Genomic DNA, 24332 nt, shown 5'->3' on the forward strand with positions numbered 1-24332 from the left:
GTCAGTCTTACTAATAACGTACGCCCGAGGCTAGGAAAGTACTGGGTAGGAAAATACTACAAACGTACACGTAACCTGGAGGAGCTGTCAGAATACGGACGATTTCATGTCAGCTTCTCAAAGGGACTTTCTCGGTTCAAATCTAGAATTTATGGGACAAGCCGTAACTCTCAGAACGGCTTCTGCGTCTGTCGCACCTGCAGAGGTGAAGTTTAGCTTTAGCCCCTGTTTAATCTCTGAGCCCAACGCCACTAGAGCTCCGCTGCACATCCCCTGGTTTCTTGTGGTTTTGATCCTTGAAAAAAAATTCCAAAACCAAGGGAAGAACTGCTTATATCCCTGGAGACACCAGCAGGCCTGAGCTCGGGGCACTAGGCGGATGAGAGGTCCGGGCCAAGTGATTTGTGACCTGCCCCGTGTCCTGGGCCTCTGGCTGACCCCGGGGCACACCCTGAGAAGAAATACCCTGTTGTCATTCAGTATTTGCAGTGGGTTGTTTTAGTTGTTCTAGAAGTTTTCCAAGGCCACAGTAGTTCGTTCCCAAAGCAACCCCCCAATAATAAAACATCCACAGCTTTCAGATCAGAATGTTATAAGTGAAGGCAAGTGTCTCTCCTTGTTCGAAACATCACCCACATAAGCTATTCAATACTTGTCGCCAAACTAATTTTTAGAACGTGATCTCAGTGCCTTTTTATATATGTTTTTGCTACCTAACGTGCTCTTCCCTCCTTTTTGGCTTTGCCAACTCCCCAGCTAAAACACTCACTCCTTTGAGAAAGCTCGCCTGGCGTACCCTTCTTCCTTACCGTCCGACGACTCCCATAGCAGCCCGTGCCTCCCACCCGGCACTCACGCAGGACTGCCCGGACTCTGGGGACCTGACTGCCCCTCTGCAAGACAGTCAACAGACACACACGTAAATGGATGAATGGGGGAAGCTACTCACGGGGTGGGGGATGGGAGGCAGTCATCGGGCAGACCATCCAAGACCTAAGAAATCTGTCTACGGATACTTCCGCAGTCTCTGTAATGCCCACGATCTCTAAAGAGGTTCCCATTTGATGCAAAATCCACCACAACACCCCCCACCCTAAAACCCAGGCCTCATCTGGATCAAACCTTTTTTGCCTCCAAAGTCAACACAGGCATGCCCCTGCAGGGAAGAGTGACCGAGAGGGTACAAGGAGCTTCTGGAGTTCTAATACTGCTCTCTTGATCTGGGTGTTGGTTACATGAGTGTGTTGACTTTATGAAAACTCACTGAGCTACATACCTATGATTAGGGTTTCTTCCTGCATGTATATATGTACCCAAATACATACACAAAGAAAATTGGGTTTTTCTTTTCTTTAAAAAAATTTTTTTAATTAACTTATTTATTTCGAGACAGAAAAAGAATCCCAAGCAGGCTCTGCATGGTCAGTGCTAAGCCCTTTGTGGGGCTCGAACCCATGAACCATGAGATCACGACCTAAACCCAAATCAAGAGTCAAACATTTAACTGATGGAGCCACCCAGGCACCCCTTGAGTTTTTCTAACAAAGCAATGATAATTACTAATAACTAAAGGTTTTCTTTTCTACTTTTTAACTCCGTTAGGATGTATGTATGTGTGTATAAAGTTATAAGTAAGCTCCACACCCAGCATGGCGCCCAACACGGGGGCTTGCACTCACCCACCCTGAGATCAAGGGTGGGACTTTAACCGACTGAGGCACCCAAACACCCTGTAAATAAAGGTTTTCTTAAGACAGGAAAACAAATGCATACCCCTGAACACCGCTTCTCTGGAAGCACACACGCGTCCGGGCACGCACAAGCTCTCCCAAATTCCCAGGGTCTGAGTCAAGAGATACAAACGGCTTTGTCCGGAACCACAGCCCACCGCAGGTGAGTTACCAGCTAACGGATCTGTTTCCCAAGAATTCGACATCAGCGAGAAAGCAATTTTAGGTCACTGTACATGCCACCCACTCAAAGGCAAGGAGGAAAACACCCCTGGGCCCCGCCAGTGGAGGACGGGCACAGAAGGAGTCCCTACATTCAGGACAGCGGCAGGCCACACCAGTAGGAACATACTAGAAACCTATGGCTGTGGTGGCCTCTCCACGCACAGAAGCAGCCCTCCCGGGGCGTGCGTGTCACCGCCTCATCGGATCCCGCACTGGGACCGTGACAAGCACAGGTGCCAGCACATCCCAACCTGCCCCGTCAAACAGCCAGAGTGAGGACATTTTACAGACGGGAAGTCAGCTCCAAGACGGGAGCAAACGGTCCTTTCCTCCTTTGCAGCAGAGCCCGGACGCGGGTGCAAGTCTTCCGGCTCTGAGCCCCGCTTCTTCCCAGCACGGGCCCAGCTCGCTGACTGCCTTGCCCACAACACTTGCTCTGTCCTTCCCTCTCCCGGGCAACGTGTGCCGCTGACCTCAGCAGCCCCCCCTGCCAGCCCTCGGGTGCGATCCGAGTCCCCACCACACGCGTGCTTTGCCCCAAGGAAAAAACACCAACGTAAGGGAAACCCAGAGGTTAAAAAGATAGAAGACACGTATCAACCAGCCTATCATGCAGACTATCTCCCGATTCAAACAATAATTCAAAAAATCTTCCAAAAAGAAAAAGCACAGTGTGACACAAGACAACTGGAAATGTGAGCGCTAACTAGACACCTGATGACATTAAGGAACACACCGTTCGCTTATTGCAGGCAGGACAGCGGTACAACGCGGTTTCCTCTGAGTCCTTATTTTTCAGACACATACTGAGATATTTATGGATGGAAAAGCAGGTCTGCAATTAACTTCAAAAGACTCTGCGGGGGGGGGGCAGAGAATGGGGGCTACAGATCAATCAGGATCAACTATGAGTTGAAGCCTGTTGATGAGACGGGGCGGGATGGGGGGAGGTCAGCATCTGACTACGTTTCGACTGCACGTATGAGGCTCAAAACAGGCATAAGTACAACTACGATGCAGGATCGAGACCGCCGCTACTGTGGGGAAGGGGGGTGGGGCCAGACGCGAAGGGTCCTCTGGGCACCGGCCACACTCTCTCGACGGGTGTTGGCGGCATGGGTTTTCCATTTATGACAATTCACAGAGCTTTATTCTGTGTGTACACAAGAGTACCACGTCACTTTACACAGAAATACTGAGGTAAGTCACGGAGGGGGGGCACCTGGCAAAGGAGGAGCACGGCTCTACACCCCGGCCGGAGTCTCGTCACGGCTCACCCTGTAGAAACCCAAGAAGCTTCCACAGCCCTCCGTGCCCTGGCGGCACTCAGGCCATTTGCCGCTGATGCTCCGGGGTTGGCGCTGCCCTCGTTATTAGTCTAAAGCTGCCCCGATGAGGCCAACGTGCAGTCGCAGCGGAGAACCGCTCACTTAAGAAGGCCCGAAGAACTCTGTCCTACTCACATCAACTACTTCTGATGACAGGTGGCCCAGACACAGCGTGGGTGTCCTCACCATCAGGCCACCTCTGTTCCGATATGCAAGTAGCCCGGTGGCACAAAGAAACACGGCCCATGGGGCGCCTGGGTGGCTTAGTCGGTTAAGTGTCCGACTTTCGCTTAGGTCATGATCTCGCGGTTCATGGGTTCGAGCCCCGCGTCGGGCTCTGTGCTGACTGCCAGCTCAGAGCCTGGAGCCTGTTTCAGTCTGTGACTCCCTCCCTCTCTCTCTGACCCTCCCCTGCTCACGCTGTCTCTCTCTCTCTCCTAGAAATAAATAAAACATTAAAAAAAAAAATTAAAAAAAAAAAAAAAGAAACACGGCCCATGGTGTCGGGCACTCTCAGTCACTTCCTGCTTTTAAGCGTGGGCATTATCTTATCATTGGGTCGCTGCCTTCTTTCCCCAGAAACCCAACCAGATCTCTCGGGCAAAGATCCCTCGGACATTAAAGTTAAGGAAGGGTTCTTCTCTACCTTCATTCAATCCGACAGCCTACAAATGGAAGTTTTGGAACAGCCCCAAAAGAGAGGTCGTGTTTCATTTTCGCCTTACCAAAGTCTGAGTTCCTGAACATCAAGACAACCATTTCCCAAACTATCAGAAGCCTGTGACATCCTTGGTGAATTCTGTACTTTCAAAATGAAGGCAGATTTTTTTTTTTAAATCAAAAATTGTGTAGCCCACAGAGATAAATTCCTTCCAGTGGAGTGCTTCGCTCTATTTCCTGTTAATGACCATGACATGACATTCCTTGAGTGGGGAAGAAAGGCATTCCCGTCTCTCACTAGTGCCCGTATTTGTTTAGAAGCTGCTCAGTGCTGACAGGCAGGCGGGGGCCGCGGCTGACGGACAATGGGGGTGGCTGTTGGCCAGGGAAGGGGCCGGGCGGGCGCTATCTCTGGCACCGGCACCACAAACGACCCGGGTTTCATCTGCTGGCTCGGGTTTCCAAATCCCTGACAGGGACCTTCATCACGTCAAGGAAGCAGCACAGACTCCTTGCTCTTTATTTCTGGTCGGCTTACCGCTTCCTCCCCACCCCTGGGCCAACCTCACAGGGATTCAAAGGCAGGGGAAGATGGGAGGGTTCCTTTTTGAAGATGGTCAATGGCCTGCCTTTTTATTCGGTGGCAGGATCAAGAAATTCTCTTTACCTCGCTGCCATCAAAGGGACTGCACTGCCCTCCCCTCAAAAATGGCAACGCGCAGGACGGCTGCCTAGCGGATTTATCTCTGTTTTCAAGTTGCAAAGCGTTAGTCGCCTTTATGCAACCTGAGCGCATGCACTGATGAAAGTCAGTTTTGTCAGATTTTATCGATGGCAGAAAAACCTTTTTTTTTAAATAATTATAGATAAATGTTAAAAGTGCTCGAGTATTTGTGCCAGTTGTGGCATCTTAATTAGGGAGCTAAATGCAACTTTTGGTGCATGTTAAGTTTTCAGAAGGGATTCGGAAAGATTTTATAAAGTCTGCATCCTGTGACCATTTCCACCGTTACTCCAGTTACGATGCAGAAGCCCAGGGACGGCCAAACACATAACGACACTGGCTGAACCCCACAAACGTGCCCGCTGCCAAAGAAGCGACACCCACACCAGGCTCCATTTAGATGACCTTTAAAAGGGCGAAATACAGGGCGCCTGGGGGGCTCAGTCAGTTAAGCGACCAGCTCTCGGTTTCAGCTCAGGGCATGATCTCACGGTTTGTGAGTTCGAGCCCCACGTCAGGCTCCGTGTTGACGGCATGAACAAGCCACATTTAGGCCTCTCTTCCACACCTGATGGGTGCTGGAGTTTCCCCGGTGTTTGTCAGTCAGGGATAATGCTGCTGAGCGATTCTCTGTCCCCCTCTCGCTGCACCTCCCCCTACTCGATCTCAATCTCTCTCTTTCTCTCTCAAAATAAATAAATAAACTTTAAAAGAGAAAGAAATAAAATAACCAGCTCTGACGAGCACAGAGGCCATGGCCGCGCGACCCTCGCACTCTTGTGGGTTGGCGAGGGAGAGGGCAGGGGCTGTGGCCAGACAGGGCCGGAGTGACAGCTGCGGTGTGCGGCCCTGCACCGTCCCCCGAGCCAAGCGGTGACAGCATTAGCCTTGACCTCATGAAAAACTGTTAAATTACAGGCATGCTTTACATACTTTTCTAGAAGTATGTTATATTTCAGTTTATAATCGTCACCAGAAACATCTCATGTTTCACAGTACCAAAGATTTCCAGTAGGAAATATTCTGCGGTTAAAAAGAGTCCCTACCTGGGGCGCCTGGGTGGCTCAGTCGGTTGAGGGTCCGACTTCGGCTCAGGTCATGATCTCACAGCTCATGGGTTCGAGCCCCGCGTCAGGCTCTGTGCTGACAGCTCAGAGCCTGGAGCCTGCTTCCGATTCTGTATCTCCTCTCTCTGACCCTCCCCTGCTCACGCTGTCTATCTCTCTCAGAAATAAATAAAACTTTAAAAAAACCAAGAGTCCCTACCCGCCTAGCACAGAGCTTGGCCTGCAGACACAGCTCGCGGAGTCCCTGGCTTGGAACGGGAGTCCCCGCTCGGGCGCCCGCAGGGCCCTGGTGCGGGCAGCACCTGGCGGGCGGCGGGAGGGAGCAGGCCCAGCGTCCCGGGCACGGGGCAGGCTGGAGCGCGGGCCCGCGCTGGGGGGCGGGAGGGACAGCCTCTCGCGGGAAGCCGGGAAGAAGGTCCGCATAGGACATTTCCCAATTTCTAAACACTGGCAACGAACTCAATGTGTATTTTAAAACACCCCGTGTAGACCAAGCAGAGTGTCTGTCAGCAGACACAGACTGAGCGCTAGCTTCCTCCCGCCAGAGGCTTCTGTTCCCCACTTGCTTTAAAGTCCACCCCTTCCCTCATTCAGAAACCTTCAGCGGGCCCCGCTGCGTGCCAGGCACTGGGGCCAGAGACGCTCCCTCCACAGCAGGCACTTAACAGACACCCACTGTGCTCCTCTCCAGACTCTCCCATCCCCGGGACCGGCCCCCTCTCTTTCTTACAGCCCCACGTCTAATCCTCTGGGCAGGCCTGTCGGCTCCACCATCCAACTGGATCCGGAATCCGACTACTTCTTACCACCTCTGCGACCACCAGGGCCAAGCCCCCACCATCTCCAGCTCCGACTCCTCACAGTCTCCCCGCCGTCCCCTGTCCGTGCCCCGGCCAGGGGGAGCCTTGGACAACCCAAACCACGCTCCAATGGCTTCTCTCTTCACGCAGCGAGAGATGCCAGGCCCTCATCGTGCCTAAGACCCTCCGCAATTCACCCCTGACCTCGGTGCCAGCAGTCCCAAGGTAAGGATTCTGGGTCAGACAAATCCACTCTTTCTTGACTCTCATCGTTTCCTCCGAGCTTCCCTGTAAGTTTCCTCCTGAAGAACGCTTCCCTTGTTTTGACGACCAAAGGGCCTGGAGAGCGTGCAGCCCCCTGTGACCAGGATTTGTAACCCATGACTCGGCAACCACGTCCTGGAGACAGGCTCCCACAGGTGCAGACAGACACTACATAACTTTTAGTATCTGAAACGGAATAAACTGTTTCTAGATGGGATTTCTTACCACCTTTATTCCCCCAGAGCTGGGCAAGGAGGAGGGCCCAGACATCCTAGCGGACAGAGGTAAATATTTGGGAGAGGCCATTTTCTTTTCGTCACAGGTCTCCAGAGCACAGGCTCTAGAATCAGAGACGTGGGTTCAGACTGCAGAGCTGCTGCGCACTGGCTGGGTCACTGTAGGCAAGTCATGTAACTTCTGAGAGTCTGCGTCCTCATGCACAAAACAAAGGCAGAGGATTCCTTAGGGGAATGAGAGGCTATAATCAATGTTGGGGGGCCCTGCCCCTACAAGCCCAAACCTCTGTCCGTCCCCACATGGCTTCCTCTGGCTCAACATCCAGGACCAGGGACGCTCCAGCATCATGGCACACAAAGCTCATGGCATCAGTCAAGCCCTTTCACTGGACAGGCACCTTTAAAAGCACAATAAGGCTGCCAGGAAAATCTGCCTTTTTTTTTTTTTTTTTTTAAACATCACTTTATAGCCACATCTATTTTGTCACGTGAAGCACCCTGGCCCCGTAGCCAGGGCCCATGTTCTCTGACTGCTGAAACACTTCAGCTAGGAGAGCTGGGTTTGTGTGAGGCTCGCAAAGATAACACTTCCGGTACCAAAGAAAATGGCAGTTCGACAAATACAAGCTGGAAAGGCATTTGCAGCATGAGGAGGCTCAGCAAACCGGGCAAATGAGCGCAGTCCTTGCCCCGGACACGGTACTCACCGATGGCCCTGCGGAAGTTCTCCATCAGCACCTCCGTCTTCTTGATCTCTGTGGAGTAAACTTCACTCCCCACCATGGGGCAGAAGGGGACCTTACTGCCCAGTTCCTGAGCAATAGCCAGCGCCAGAGCCGTCTACAGAAAACAAGGGGGGTGCATTCGGCTTACATTCTTGAAAACATGATAGTTCAGAAACACATGCTATCAAAAACTTATGAATCCAGAATAACCGAAAATCTAGTCTGCTTAGTTTCAACATCATTTGGCATGTTTCACACAGTAAATGCTGAATGACTTTTGTGGACGGTCGATTTATAACCTAAATGGCACCTTTAATCATCCCCGTAATGACCACAGTCATCACTCACTGACACCAGTGCGGGCCCGATGCTAAGTGCGTCACGTGACCCTCCCACTTGGCCTGTGAGGTGCACACTGAACGCTCCCCACTTTACAAACAGGGAAACTGTGACATGGGAGAAGGGAAATCACATGTACTGGGAACTGTAATCTAGAAAATGGCAGAGTGGGAACTTGAACTCTGGGCAGCAGGGTCCCAAAGATCGTTCCTATCGTAATTAACAGTCTTCCAAAACTGTCCCCTCAGTATCAAAACAGGGCTCGGAACACCGCTCCAGTCTCAGTCTCTGAGCTACTACTCACTGTTTCTACAGGCACAGGAGGGCACCAACCCACAGGCCATCAGAAGACACTACTCAAAGACTGAATTACATGACATTCGCTTTGGACCAAGTGGCCCACACACGGTGAAGAAGGATGCGGGAGCTATGAAGATCCTCAAGCTATGAGCCGGTCTCACGTTACACTTGAACATGGTCTAGCAAACTACAAATTGATTTTGGTAAGATAGCTCCAGTTGACAGATGTTAGACACAAGCAGACTGAACAGATGTACGGTCAAACGTCAAGTATGAAAAGCCAATGCTTCAAAGCTGGTACAGGACAAGGAAACGCCAGAGCATTTTCGTGCTGTTTTTGTCTTTCCTCAAATCTGAAACAAGAGCCTGGATAAGGTCAGTTCCCAAGGGGTCGGGCTGAGCAAGAAAAACAAGCTCGCACTGCACAACAAAGGACACCCTGAGACAGTATTTTAAAATCGGCCCTGTAGAGTTCCTCGTAGATTTTCTTTTCAATGCCATTTTGGTGATAATTTCAAGATGGTAGCATCTGCTCCAGAATCAGCCTGTAACGCAGCACAAACGCACTGGCGGAAAGGGCAGAAGCCAGGCTGTAGTCCTGGTCCTGCGACTCATTTTCCCTGTGACCCCAGGCACATGGCAAACCTCTGGTGCCCAATTTCCCCGCCTGTCAAATCAAGGTCCTGGATAAAATCACAAGTTGCAAACTCACTCCCCAGAGCACAATTCAGTTTGCCCTGCTGAGTTTCATGTGGGTTTTTAAACTCAATCTGTTGCCCTTTTTTAAATTTTTTTTTTAATGTTTTTATTTACTTCTAGGAGAGAGAGAGAGAGAGAGAGACAGCGTGAGCAGGGGAGGGTCAGAGAGAGAGGGAGTCACAGACTGAAACAGGCTCCAGGCTCTGAGCTGGTAGTCAGCACAGAGCCCGACGCAGGGCCAGAACCCACGAACCGCGAGATAATGACCTAAGCGAAAGTCGGACGCTTAACCGACTAAGCCACCCAGGCGCCTCCTTTTTATAAAATTTTTTAAAATGTTTTTTTTTTTAATTTATTTCTGAGAGAGAGAGAGAGAGAGAGAGAGCGCGTGCATGTGCAAGTGAGCAGGGGAGGGTCAGAGAAAGAGGGAGACACAGAATCCGAAGACAGGCTCTAGGCTCTGAGCTAGCTGTCAGCAGAGCCCGACACGGGGCTCGAACCCACAAACCGTGAAATCATGACCTGAGCCGAAGTCGGACGCTTAACTGACTGAGCCACCCAGGCGCCCCTGCCCATTCGTTAATGTTGGGAAATTTCCCATAAACATCAAGGGATCTGGCTACTTCCAAGGAACCAGAGGGTCAGGCCGCAAATTACCTCCATTACCTCCGACCATAATGGGCCTCCATTACCATGTGGTGGCACCTGCTGTAGACCTTTGGGGGGGGGGGGGGTTGGGGTGTTGCTCTGGCCACCACAGCCACCCTGCGCTTTCGTGCGTGTACCCAGGCACCTCCCTCATCCTGGGGCCTGTCTGAGTGGGCATCTGAGTCCGGGACCGAGGCTGACACCTCTAAAACAGTCATTCTCCGATCCGTCCACCCTCTAGCCTATCCTACGACCTTCTGTCACCCCGCTGTCTCACCCAGGTATCTCCACGCCCTGACTCCACACCCCGAGTTGTGACCATCAAAGACAGTGACTCTATCTGAGTCGGTGACATCTCCCCACCTCTGGCTAATAGAGAAGAGATGATCAGTACCCTTCCACTAAAATACGATAAATACTTGGTTAAGACATGCTTCCGGCATGTCTGGTCTCTTCCTTGTACAGGTTCCCAGAAGGCGGTATACAATGCAGCTATTCCGCCCACGCCTGGTCTACAGTGCTAGGTCCCCTGCATGAGGTCTCGGTGGACCCTCCCAACTAGCCTATGAACTTGAAGATCTAGTATTTGATATCTGATGTTGTGTTGGATAGATTCAGAAACTGAAAGACACAAGCTACTAACTCACCCAATGTCAGTTAGCATGCAGCAAAGCCATTAGGCAATCCCCAATCTCTGAGACATTATTTCTTTGTGACCACCCCCCCATGCAAGGGGCACACACAAAAAAGAGGTTGTTGCCAGAAGAAGACAAGAAATCCGCTTCATTTCCCATCTCATCTGAGCACCACCCTTCTGTAAAACCCGAGCCCAAAGCCCTGCTGTGAACAGCGCGACGTCCTCAAGAGGGGGCCTTCCACACGGACCACATACCTGCGTCCCTAAAACAGCACCGTCTCCTGCCTCTACTCAGGTGAGCTGCCTAAACAGCGGGGCCCTGGAAAGCAGGATTGTTACCACACGCCTTCGCGTACGCGGAGAGGGACTGGACAAGCCGGCGGCGGTGAGAACTTGCCCTATTTCCTGGAGGGAGATGGCGCAACAGCACAAAAGGAGCGAGCAGTGTGGGCTGCCGGGAGAGCGGCACACTCCACAGACTCCTGGGAAGTCCCTCCTGTTACAACCAGCCAGGAATAAAGACATCATAAGAAACTCCAGAGTAGTAAACCACCGTCGCCTTGGAAGCTTGGAGGGTTCTGACACAGCAGAAAGCCCAGCAACGCACGGTGGGAAGAGAGCAGCCCCTGCACACGGAGGCTCAAAGGCCCAAGCGGGAGTAGGAGCGGTGAGCCACAAAACAAAGGAAAACAAAACCAACCGGAAACGCGCTGACGTGCAAGGTGTAACCCTGGAGGTCCCGCCTGTGGCTGTGGGTGAGGAGGAAAGTCTGAGCGCGCTCTCGTGCAACTTTAGTCTTTACCCTGATGGCCAGAAAACCCGGACCCACGCCATTCGCAGCAGGGCCCCTCAGAAGCACTCCCAGGAGAAGCCGCGCAGATTCGATCATCCAAACATGAGTTCACAAGCAGAGCAAGAATAGTGAAAACACAAAGAAACAGATTCAAGGAATAAGAGGCGATCAAAAATAGCCAGATTAAAAAAAAAAAAAAGAGGAAGATTTTAAAGGAAAAAAGAAATAGAACTTGTAAGAGGGGGATGCTCCTTCTTTACAAAGAACAAAAGCAAAAGCAAGCTAATACTCGCAGACAGATTTACAAGATCACTGTTTTGCAACCACCAGGGTGGGAACTGACACAGCAATAACCCTGGGGTGGGGGGGCCTTAGGGTGAAAGGGCATTTGCAACATCTCAGCAGGTCACCTCGCTTCCCATTACTGACTCATGACCAAGGGGTCCAGGACCTTCCCGTGAACCTGGCCTCCTGCTGTGACACAGTGGGACAGACATCAGACCCCTGCAGCGTTCTGCCAAGTGTTTAACTTTTCCTACTGATGAAATAATAAGATGATGGCTGTGGGACAGCTGCAGAACCTTCTTACAAAAAACAACTGTCCAGGACTCTTCAAAAATGTCAATGTCAAAAAAAGAAAACGAAACCAAACACGGCTGGGGAGGGTGACTGATGAGATACAGGCCGCCTGGGTGGCTCTGCGGTGCAGCTCAGGGTCCCGCGGCGGGTGAGCCCCACGTGAGGCTCTGGGCTGGCAGTGCGGAGCTGCTTAGGACTCTCTCTCCCCGTCTCCCTCTTTTATCTCACATCTCACTCGCACATTCTCACTCTCAAAATAAATAAATAAACTTAAAAAAAAAGAGACCTAACAATGCATGCAATGTATGATCTTTGACTGTATCCTGAATTCAAAAATATACAAAATGAGAAAGCCCCCAAAAAAGACCAACTGGGAAAAACTGTAATATAGACTGACGTTAGCTAAACTGTTAGCAACGTTAAGTTTCTTGGGCGGATGATAGTATCTTGGGAACAGAACATCCTTGCAGTGACTTTCAAATGGTTCAGAAATAGAGAAAATACAAATGTCACCAAATATTTACAATCAGTTTTTTACGTGCAGGGTGGACGGCGGATCGTCACACCATTCTTCCGACTCTTTTGCAGGTGTCGTGTTTTTCAAAATGAGAAAGAGAAAACGTTCAACGGGGTGGATTAAAGAGCAGCTTGGTCGCAGCCCACAAAACAGGTAGGCCGGCACAGAGGCCTGGAGAAATCATGCGGAGCACAGCACAGCCCAAGAGACGGAAACTACGAAGACGAGGCTGTGAGACAAAGAAGACGAGACGAGAAGCCGTGGCCCGGGCTCCCAGCCCTGGCGCTGCTGACGGTCCACACCAGCCCTTTCCTTCTCGTAGGGCCCGTTCTGTGCTCGCTTCGCGGCACCCATGCACTCCACCCACGAGACGCCAGCAGCGGTCTCTGCTCGGCCCACCCCAACGTCCCTTGGGGGGCAAACTGCCCCAGGCTGAGGACCTCTGTGTTCAAATACCCGACTGGAGTTCCAGAGGCAGCACAGAGAGAATAGGGAAGTGCGGGACCTGGAGAGAGACTATCACAGTGAAGAGATATCAAGAGATAGCACCTCACAGTGAAACACCAAAACCAAAAACCTCCAGAAAGAAAAGACAAAATCCTCAAAATGGGACTTCTCAAAAGCAAAAATAGGAGCCAATAGGTAGCAAATATCAAGAGAAACAGCACCAACGGAAAACAGCTATGGACAGACTTCTATATCCAACATAACTGTCTTTGAACACAAGGGCAACGTGATAATTACAAACCTGACTTGGTCACCCACAAACATCTAGTAGTAACATCTAAACGATGTATTTTCCTCCTTTAGAAAGAAGAGAAACGGAGCGAGAGGGAGGGTCTAAGATATAAGACGGGAAAGCAAGCGGGGCGCCTGGGTGGCTTGGACCCGACTTTCGCTCAGGTCATGATCTCGCGGTTCGTGGGTTCGAGCCCCACATCGGGCTCTGTGCTGACTGCCAGCTCAGAGCCTGAAGCCTGTTTCAGAGTCTGTGACTCCCTCTCTCTCTGACCCTCCCCTGCTCACACTGTCTCTCTCTCTCTTTCTCCTAGAAATAAATAAAACATTAAAAAAAAAATTAAAAAAAAAAAAAAAAGACGGGAAAGCAAGCGAATAAATGGGAAATAACACTGGACAACCTGATGTCGTCTGCAGAGAGATGATTAAAGCTCATAGTCATAATGGCATTTCAAAGGTTAAACTTTCTCACAAACCCAGCATTTCTTCTATTTTTAGACACCAATAGATGTAAATACACCATCAATTCAATTACACGATTTCAGAATGATAACGTCATGATCTTACAACTGACTGGTTCGGATAACTGTCTGAAAGGAGGCATGTGGTACTTCGGGAAAGGTTGAGAAACCTGCCTCGGGTCACCGCCAGTCACCGCCAGAGCTGGAATGTAAAGCTTCCTCCCTTATGAACACAATCCCAAGGTCCTACGTTCTACCAAGTGGCCCTTGTGAGGGACAGGCAGACTCAGGCTGGGGACTCTGGTACGTCTCCGGTACCTGGCCGGGCCCCTCACAGATCCCGGCAAGCCACGCTGCCTCCTCTGCCGGGAACGCCCTCTTCTTCCCTGGGCAGCCAAAGTCTCCCCCAACACGGCAGGGCGAACCCGACGAAAGCCGTATCTCTGATTCCTTTCTTCTCTCCTTCCTCCCCATCTCTCACGCGGCCAGAATAGCGCGAGGAGAAGTGAGCCTTCAGAAAAATGGTCGCTGCCTGATTTTCTCTCCCGCTCAAGTAAGATGTCATCCCCAAGATTTCATGCCGCTCTGGGCCAAGAGAAATGTATTTCCGAGGCAAAGGAGACTGGAAAGAGATCAAGGACAAGTTCTAGACACAATGAGACCCCTCTGAGGACTTGATCCTCTCTCCCCTGGAGGTCAGCCAGGCTAATTTGAATTTTAGAGGAGCACGGATCTTAGATCCGCAACTGTATTAGTGCACATTACTTTCTCAACATACATATAACTAATTTAGCTAAACAAAGACGAGTGAAGCCACGAATTCAATTTGGCTTAAACGCGAGGATCATTCTCGTGGGCAGACGGAGAAAACGAGAGGAAGCGAGTACCTTGCCAGTTCCAGGAGGTCCTGCCAACAACACGGCTCTTCCAGCCATCTTCTTGCTTTTGATTAATTCTACTATCACGCCACACGCCTAGACGCCACAGTGGGAAGAAATGATAAATCAGCATTAAAACGTTTCACGTGGGGAAAATGTCCAGTTTCTGGTCCAAACAATTCACGCGCTCGTTCAGCCAACACTGCGCGCCACTCCACCACGGGCCGCGTCCCCGGTGCTGGAAGTGGCGGAGGGTGACAGGGGAGCAAGCCTTGCGGGCACGGAGCTCGCGTGTGGCCCGGCGGAGCGGACGTGCACAAACACACCGCATGAGATCGCTAACGTAAAGAAAAGAGGGTAACGATCCGGGGAGGCCTCTCTGATGACGCCGTATTTGACGCGGTAGCAGTGATTTTCTTTTTTTAGCCTGGGGACCAGGGATAGACTTCAGGGGCCCAACACCTGAATTTGGGAATGAAATTGCAAACACAGTTGTGTGTATGTGTTCCCATACGCATTTTTCCAGGGAAGAGAGGCACAGCTTTCATCAGATGCCCAAATTACCCCATTAAGGGTTAAAAATCAAGACACACACGACTAGTTGGCCATCGGTGAACCCCATAATGCTGTAAATACTGCCACTGGGGCGCCTGGCTGGCTCAGTCAGTTGAGCATCTGACAGCACAGAGCCTGATTGGGATTCTGTCTCCCTCTCTCTCTGCCCCTCCCCTGCTCTCTCTGTCTCTCAAAAATAAATAAGCAAATTTGAAAAAAAAATCTTATTGAAACTAGGGCGCCATAAGATTACCTGAATGCCTTTCAAATCCTCAAGAGTAAATTACTTGATGATTTCTTGATATACCCCAAGTTCATTCGAACTCTCTGCCTACTATTAAACCACTTATAGCACGTATATACACATACATGTAGATACATAAATGTGTGTGTATATACCAATTCCATAAATGGGTTACTGATTTTTATATATTTTAGAATAGTTAACTACAAAGAAGGCTGAGAGCCACACTTACGGAACACTCGTATCCCAGGATTACAAGGTGTCTTACGTGGATTTAATAACCTAACATATAACTATTAACGGTGCCTTCTCCTCAGGGCAGACTACGGTGCTCATTTATCCATCCAGCTGAATGGTGAGGACGCTACCCTAGTGACCGGGTCTTCTGACCACATCTTGTCTCCTCTACCACTACTTCCCATGGACTGCGGAGAAGTACCTTGTCCCACACTTGGACAGCCACTACAAAAATGTGGGTTCAGTGGTGCCCAGGTGGCTCAATTGGCTACATGTCTGACTCTTGATTTCGGCTCAGGTCACGATTTCACAGTTCATGAGATCGAGTTGGGCTCTGCTGTGTCAGCACAGAGCTTGCTTGGGATGCTTTCTCTGCCCCTCCCCCATGCTCACTCATACATACTCTTTAAATAAATCAATTTTTAAAATGTGGATTCAAAGAATGCATGTGGATGGGCTACATTCCATTTCTGGCTCAGTTGGAAAAGCCCAGAAGTTACTCTTCAGACACATGCTGCATCTCCAAGAAGAAAACAGAGCCACCCACTATGGTCTTCCGCAATAATGGAAGTTCATAAGCCTCAGTACTCTTTGGAAGGAAACTTTCCAAACCGTAGATGTGTGCTTTTAGTGACACGCCACGATCTCTTCCGTTTCTCTCCGTCAGTTTAAGCTCCAAATTCTCTCCAGTGAGGTATGTTCAGTGGATTCTAAAATTTAAAAAGAACTGGACAGGCCTTTGAAAGATCACCTAGTCTCACTCTCTCATGTCTCAGGGGAGCAGATATTAAGGATGCTGGTGTGACCAGAGTCATGCAAGAACCTGGAAGCTGCAGCGGGTGCCCATTAATTCAATAAATAAATACTGAGCCCCGTTCACGTATAAGGTTTGGTGTAGAAAATCGTACTTCACCATCTCTCTTCTCGGGAAGCTCATATCCATAAGGAGGCATAATGGGTTGAAAACTTGTCTCTACCACTACCCACTGAGTGACCTTGGATCTACCCACCTAACCGCTGTGAATCCAATTTCCTCATCTCACGCTAATGGGCTAATGGGGTTCAGGGTAAAGTGTCCTACTGTCGGCAACTTGCTTTGAAATGCAAAAGCGGATTGGTGGGTGGATAACTGAACAGACGGAGGATAAACCGACAGAGCACAATGCTCCCGGCACAGTTAGGCACACAGGCATTCACTCTACAAGTCCTTTAACTCGTCTGTATGTGGCCTAGTAAAGTGGGGAGCAGACGATCCCCGGTGCTGAGAACCAGGTTAGTAAAGCGTCCCCGGGAAGCGGAGGCTGGAGAGATTTCAAAGTCGCCCTGACCTCGTCAATATTTCCTTTTTGGAAAGACGAGGCTCCAATAGAAACCGGGGGCTTTTCTTTGGCCCTTCCTTTTAGCGCAATCAGGCTGGGAGGCAACAGCGTCAACCTCGCATTAAGCGCAGGTTTCTGCAGCTGCTAAGCTATGGCAAAGGCCTTGTAATGAATCTGAGCTCAGCACGCGGCAGGCTGCAAAGTGGCTGTGATGTTGGAGAAACAGCACTGTCGTGAGTCAGAAATACTTGGGGGTACAAATCCCAGCACCACCATCGTGCAACAGCGGCAAGTGGATAGAGGAAGCGACCTCCTCCACAGTCTTCTGCAAAAAATACACCACGAAGGGCCTGAATAGTTTCGGGGTTATAATGTAGCTGAAATGACTTGGCATCACTGCCACTTAACAATAAAAAAGTGGATTTGACTGGAACGGTCAAGAGGGATGCTGGGAGTGTGGGTGAGGCAGGTCGCTCCTCTCTGGCCCCCACTTCCCTCCTTCGGCTCCCGAGGCCTCCAAACGAAAGTGAGTTTTCGGGGGCCTGGGTGGCTCAGTGGGTTAAGCATCTGCCTTCGGCTCAGGTCATGACCTCACTGTTGGTGGGTTCGAGCCCCACGTCGGGCTCTGTGCTGACAGCTCAGAGCCTGGAGCCTGTTTCAGAGTCTGTGTCTCCCGATCTCTCTGCCTCTCCCCTGCTCACGCTGCCTCTCTCTCTCTCAGAAATAAATAAAAATTTAAAATAAAATAAAATAAAAAAGTGAGTTTTCTAAGGTTGATCACTCCCCTACTTCAAAGCCCTCAGAGACTCCCCCTGCGTTCTCAAACTCCAAATTCCTTGCCATGGCCGAGCTGAGCTCCACCGAAACGTGACGATTGTTTTATTCGCGGGTTAAACGTTGACCGTGTCTCACGACGCTAAAGACGGAAGCTCCGGGAGAGCAGGGACCTTCACGGGCTTCTCCCCCGCGTCCGCCTGCGTCGCGAGGAGAGCGCGGCCCCGGCGGGGGCTCCATCGGCACCCGTCAACGGCGTGGAGCGGTCAAGGGCGCCGCGGGTCGGCCCCCGTGCCGCCGCAGGGCCCCTCCCGCACCCCAGGCTGCGCCCCCCTCGCCGCCCGCTCTCCCTGCGCGGGGCATCCTGCGCGCGCCCCGCCCGCAGCCCCGCTCACCTCTCGCGCGTTCTCCTGGCCCACGAGCCCCGAGGCCGCCTGCTTGGCCAGGCCGCTCTCGTCCAGCCCCAGCCCCTTGACGTGGCTGTGGGAGGCGATGCGCTGCGTCTTCGTGGTGCTCTTCACCTCCTCAATCTTCATCTCGCCGGCGCCGGGAGCCTCCGCCTGCGTGGAAATCCGGGAGCAAGTACCACACGCGCGGCACCCGGGTTACCATGCGGCGGTTACTAGGGCGGTTTGTCAAGGCCCGCCCCGCTCGGCGTTCCATTGGCGAGGGCGGGAACGCCTCCGCGCCCCCATTGGCTCGTAGCCGGCTGCCGGCAGGGTTCCGCCCACCCACTTCCGGCTGTGCCGCGCGCCTGGCTTCCCCCACAGCCAGCACTTCCGGCCCTGATGCTGGGGCGAAAATGCCAAGGCACCTCTTAAGGGGTTTGGCCTTAGAGGGGGGCGCTGCACCAAACGGGGGCCCTGGAGTCTGGCTCCTAATTGTGCCACTATCTATTGTCTTATTTGAGTCATACCTTTTTGCGGAGCGCAAGTTATTACCTCCGCTTTGGAGACGGGGAGAAGGAGGGACTGAGGGACTTCCCTAGAGCTTAGGACAGCCTGCATTCGGGTGGAGACAGACAGAACTTAAATCCTACTGTAGTAGTTTCTGATGCTCGCATCTTCTACTTGTCCATTAGTTTTGAATCTAGGTTTCTGTTTTCAAGACTATTGGGTCAATGTTTATCCCTCTCTCCCTAAACTGCAGGTATTATGCGAGTGTAGACCACATTTGTGCTCCTTTTAACTCAATTGCCTAGCACATTGTCTGGCTCACAATTAAGCCTTCTTATAAAGTCAAATAAGGTCCTATACCACCACATACACGCTTGAAATCATGCAGTTTTGCTGCATGTGTTTTATTTTTAATTATTATTATTCTTTTTAGAGAGAGAGCACGAGTGGAGGAGACGGGCAGAGAGACAGAGAGAATCTTAAGCAGCCTGCATGCTCAGTGCAGAGCCCAACACAGGGCTCGATCCCACGACCCTGAGATCATGACCTGAACTGAAATCAAGAGTTGGAGGCTCAACCTACTGAGCCATCCAGGTGCCCCTTATTATTATTATTTTATTATTTTGTATGTACTTTAAACAGTAGGATTTATGGGACTTGGTAATGGTTTCTGTCTGTGAATGGAAGCTTTTGGCAAATCCTTGGAAGGCTGAGGTTGTGACACGTGTCCTATGTCAACCCTACAACACTGAGGTGGCTTGGCACCTCATAGACTTTCCCCTGGTCATTACCCTTAGATGAGGAGCAATTCCTTTTACCCTGTAAACTTTCCCCCAACTCGTAGTCAAAGTGAGGCACACTATGGGTCTAACTTCTTTGTGTCTTGTTCAGTTAGGAGAGACCTTTCCTACATTTAGTATATTAAGCCCCAAACTTTAGCACAAAGAGAAGATTTCCTTCCAGCCGATATGAGGGGCGAGGGTTGGGGACTAAGGATTTTGGAGCTCAAGGGAACTCAGTAGGATCACTTGATCCAGTGGTTTTCAAACCACATTCACCAGGGTTGTAGAATTCTTTTGTGGCCAGTAGGTGTGGGGAAAGGGAAAGCTGAGAGGCAGGATGCCAGTCCGATGCCCCCACCTCCCCTTCCACCAGAGCTGTTCCATCACAGATCTGGCCTAGCATTCTCATTTCACAGAGGAGTAAACTGAGGCCCCACGAGGGGTCAGAGTTTGCCCAAAATCACAAATTGAGCCAGTGCCTGGCAAAGCGTAGACCCACATCTGGTGTAGAACAGGGTCTGGGCCTGGTTGCAGAACCAGACAGTTTCTTTCATTTCAACAGAAGACTGTGCAGCAGGCCGTTGTCCAGGATACACAAGGTGAGTAGAGGGCAGGTGAAGCCCCCAGTAGTGGACGTATGTGGCCTACCCAGCGTCCTCCTGCGTCTTCTGGCTACCGTCAGTCTAATTTTCTTTAGAGAACCCGCCTTTAAAAATTTTTTATGTAAATGTTTTATTTATTTCTGAGAGAGAGACAGCATGAGCAGGGGAGGGTGAGAGAGAGAGGGAGACACAGAATCCAAAACAGGCTCCAGGCTCTGAGCTGTCAGCACAGAGCCCGACACGGGGCTCGAACCCAAAAACCATGGAATCATGACGCGAGCCGAAGTCGGACGCTTAACTGACTGAGCCACCCAGGCGCCCTGAGAACTCCCCTTTTTTGACGTTGAGTCCAAGTGCTTTGGATGGGTTGGCCCAACCACAGCTTTGATTTGGGAATGGATATGGGACCCTAGCCTGGCCCATCAAAGTATCCCTTCACCCCTCCCCCCTGCCCCATAATGATAGTTGGTTCACAAATGTGAGCAGACAGCCCACTGACACTGAGTCCTGGGACCTTTACTGGAAATACCAAGAAAGAGACTTGAGTCATGGGTTTCCAGGTCATCTTTGCCACTCCATGGGAAGACTGCCTAAGAATGAAGCCAACACAAAGGAGAAGAAAGCTGGCAGACACTCCGAATGCAACCTCTTACATATAGAGCTCTGCCCTACTTGCAGTGTGAATGGCACTGACATTGGGGCTTAAAATAGTTTGAGTTAGGTTTCCATCCATGGGTGCTGAACATCCTTGTCAACGCAATGACATCTATACAAGTAATTGCGTGGACTGTTACATTCCAGCGTTGTGCCGGGTGACACTCTCAGACCTGCAGCTCTCTCATTTTCTTACTTCTATGACCCTTGCTCTTTCATCTCCGGTTCCTTGGCTCCTCTTTTCTCCAGTCCAAGTTTGATCTCAGCCAATTGTTTCTCAACCCCTTCTGCTGCCTCTTTGCTTTGACTTCTTTCACACCTGACCTTTGAACCCACAAGCCCAGGTCAAACCTACCTCTGCCCTCACTGCTGCCTCATGAAGGCATAATAAAGAGTAATAAACCCTGACGTATATGATCAAGGGTGCCAAGACCGTTCAATGGGTTGATCGGAAAGGACAATCTCTTCAACGAATTGTGTTGGGAAAACTGGATATTCATATGCCAAAGATAGAAGTTGGTCTCTTATACAATATACAAAAATTAACTCAAAATGGATCAAAAGCCTGTACTGGGGGCCTATAAAACTCTTAAAAGAAAACATAGCGGTAAATCTTGATAATCCTGAATTTGGCAGTGGTTTATTAAATATGTCACCATATTTAAGCAACTAAAGAAAAAATAGATAAGTTGAACTTAATCAAAATTTAAAACCTTTGTGCATCAAAAGAGCCTATCTCTCAACAGAATGAAATAATAATGCACAAAATGGGAGATAATATTTACAAATCACATATCTGATGAGGATTAATATTTAGGAAATATAAAGAGCTCCTACAACTCAACACACACAAAAATAAACAACCCATTTAAAAATGAGCAAAGGGCTTGATAGACATTTCTCCAAAGAAGATATACAAATGGCCAGTTAGCACATGAGCATCATTAGTCATCAGGGAAATACAAATCAAAACTGCACTGAGATACTACTTCACACACAGTAGTGTGGCTATAATGAAAAATAAAGAAAAGGAGAGGAAGGAGAAGAAGGAGAAGAAGGGAAGAAAGAGAGGGAGGAGGGGAAGAAGGAGGAGAGGAGGGAAGGAAGGGAGGAAGGAAGGAAGGAAGGAAGGAAGGAAGGAAGGAAGGAAGGAAGGAAGGGAGGGAGGGAGGGAGGGAGGGAGAATGAGGAAGGAAGGACAGAAGGGAAAGAAGGAAGGGAGGGAGGAGGGGAGCAGAGGGAAGGGAAGGAAGGGGAAGGGAAAGAAAAAAACAAAACAAGTATTGGCAAGGATGTGGAGATATAGGAACTATTGTGCATTGTTGACGAGAGTGTATAATAGTGCAGCTGCTGTGGAAAACAGTTTGTTTCTCCTCAAAAAGTTAAACACAAATTTACCATATGACCCGGCAGTCCCACTCCGAGGCATATGCTAAGAACGGGAAACAGGGACTCAGCAGACAGCTGTACACCAGTGTTCATAGCAGCATTATTCACAGGAGCTGTGATACTGTGATTTATCATAAAAAATGCATACTTGGTCTGGTAACAAAGAAACAACAGGCCTAAAATGGAGTCACTTGTGCTAAGCTCCATGGCAGCCAACAAAACTTAATTCCTAACCTGATTGCAGTTTCAACACCTTCCAGAAATATGACTTTAACCAGTCAATCTGGAATTATTGGCAGAGGTACTCTGCTTAATAGACCCCTGCCTTCCTGCAGAGGAAGGACACCTGGCCTGAAACAACCCACTCTTTGCTAGAATCTTCCTTTTTCTTCCCTCCTTCTTCCTATAAAAGCCTTCCACTTTGTACAGCTCCCCAGAGCTCCCTTCTATCTGCTGAGACGGACGCTTCCCAATTCATGAATCATTGAATGAAGCCAATCAGATATTCAAATGAATTTTGTTTTCTAACAGGTCTTTGTGCTATTTCTGGCATCAAACTCCTAAAGCCCTTGGTATTTCTGAAGCGATGAGAGCTGGAGGTCTGTGACATTAATAAGGTGGCTTTTGGACCGCACCTTAGGAGGGAGTCTGGCTCGCAGGAGAAGTGATTAAAGGGTTGGAACGCTCAGTCCCACTCCCCTGGCCTCCAGGGAGATGAGAGGGGCTGGAGGTTGGATCAGCTGCCAATGGTGAGTGATTTAATCAACCATGCCCATGTAATGAAGCCTCCATCAACACCCAAAATGTTCAGAGAGCTTGATAAACACCCAAAAGTGTTCAGAGAGCTTGATGAACACCTGGAGATTGGGGGCATGTCATGTGCTTAGAGAGAACGTGGGAGCTTCAGGCTCTTTCCCCATACCTCGTCCAATGTATCTCTTCATCTGGCTGTTGATCCATATCCTTTGATATCCTTTGCCATGTTGAAAAGCAAAATTCAACTGAGCAAATTTTAAAGATGTTATTGGCTATATTCAACAATTCATGAATCAGGCAGCGTCCGATTAGCAGAAAGGATCTCCGAGGAGCTGCGCAAAATGAAAAGGAGCAGAAATAAGAAAGTCCCACTAGACACAAGAAGTGGGTTGGTTATTACAAGGTTACTTTCCCTTAGGAGATGCAGGGTCTTGCAGGCAGATTAACTAGTGCTGATCAGATGATTCCTGATAAGGTTTAAGATTCCATTTCCTGGAGAACCAACACTAAGTCTTGGTCTGGTGATGTGGGGCTTAGCATAAGTGAGTCCATTTGAGCTTAGTTTCTTGTTTTTAGCAATTCCCCCCTTTTGATCAGACTCTCAGCCAAAGTGAAGGATGTGATCAGAATGTAAGATATTAGCGCTACTCCCAGCTTCTGCTTAGAATCCTCAGTTTTTTGTTGAATCTTGTGGTATTCACAGGTCACAACGTCGGGTTTATGTTCTTTAAGTCAATCATTCTCTTCATTCATTTTCTGACAGTCTAGTTGTAGGGAGATCATGTGCTTGGTGATCAGCGGCTGGGAACGTGCATTTAAAGCTTTTGAGAGAATTATGTCCCCCAAGGAGACTAGCATGCTTATTATAAGTGGAATGATTCCCAAGCGTGGAGTGCATTTCAGAGTCATGGTCCCGAGACCCCAGCCAGTCAGAATCCAGGAAGTCAAAGAAATACCCTGTTGAGGGAATCTCTTTTTAAAACAAATTGGCTTATTCAGTGATCTTGAGTTTCCACATCCTCACCTACATGTGGAATTATACTCCTCTCTGGTTATTGCCAACCTCATTGGCATGCTTGTTATTTCAGCCCTAGGCTGATCTTTTGGGCACAGAGCGGACAAAGAGAATTTGGCTGGTGACTTAGAGGTGGTACAAAGGCATACAACGAAATAATATTGATTTTTATAGTAAGAACATGATTGCCTTTCTAATTCTCTTTCAGTAAGTCTTAGAGGGGCAGAGTGTAACTTTAACCCCTTTCTAGCACTTGCTGCTCTCCCTAGAGGCTCTGAAACCAAGGTTTGTGTGGTTCCTATTGCAAGTGATCGTTTCTCTGTGTATAGGAAAATACTTTTAAGTCAAAAAGCGGGTTAATTTAAAGAAACATATGAAGCGGTAGGTGGTACCTGGATAGGACATAAATTATGACAATGGTGCGCATCATTGGGGTTGGATGAACCTAACAAAAAACACGGATCCACTGGGAGGGAGCAGAAGGGTCCTGCGTGGATGACCTGGATTCAAATCCTGGTGTTTTCTGAGCAAGTTCTCTCTCTAGGTCTCCTTCCCTGGGATGTAAAACACCAGTAACAACACGCACATATGGGATTGCAAAGGAAATTAAATGAGATCTTTTACAAGGGGCTCTAGCATTGGGAAGAGCTAAGTGGTAGCAGAGCCTTGGAATATAAAGGCATGGAGTTCCCCACCCCCCCACGATATTTGCCTTCTCTGTGTGTGTCCTTGCCTTAGTAGATAATTTTGTCATGCTTTTT

General features: G+C 49.7%; 1 protein-coding gene across 2 annotated transcripts in view; it reads right to left on the bottom strand.

Moving 5' to 3' along the window:
* The window catches only part of RUVBL1 (RuvB like AAA ATPase 1), a 39027-nt gene extending 20927 nt beyond the window's left edge, over positions 1 to 18100 (bottom strand). For both annotated transcript variants that reach the window (XM_039248623.1, XM_039248622.1), the window contains exons 1-3: positions 17873 to 18100; positions 14358 to 14444; positions 7742 to 7874 (exon numbers count right to left, since the gene is read on the bottom strand). In XM_039248623.1, the coding sequence (XP_039104554.1) occupies positions 7742 to 7874; positions 14358 to 14444; positions 17873 to 18013 (361 nt within the window). In that variant the 5' untranslated portion in view covers positions 18014 to 18100. The remainder of the gene's footprint in view (positions 1 to 7741; positions 7875 to 14357; positions 14445 to 17872) is intronic.
* Between the last annotated feature and the right edge of the window lie 6232 nt (positions 18101 to 24332).

This window comes from Hyaena hyaena, unplaced genomic scaffold (genome assembly GCF_003009895.1).
Source record: "Hyaena hyaena isolate Hyena2069 unplaced genomic scaffold, ASM300989v1 scaffold_316, whole genome shotgun sequence".
NCBI classification, from domain to species: Eukaryota; Metazoa; Chordata; class Mammalia; order Carnivora; family Hyaenidae; genus Hyaena; species Hyaena hyaena.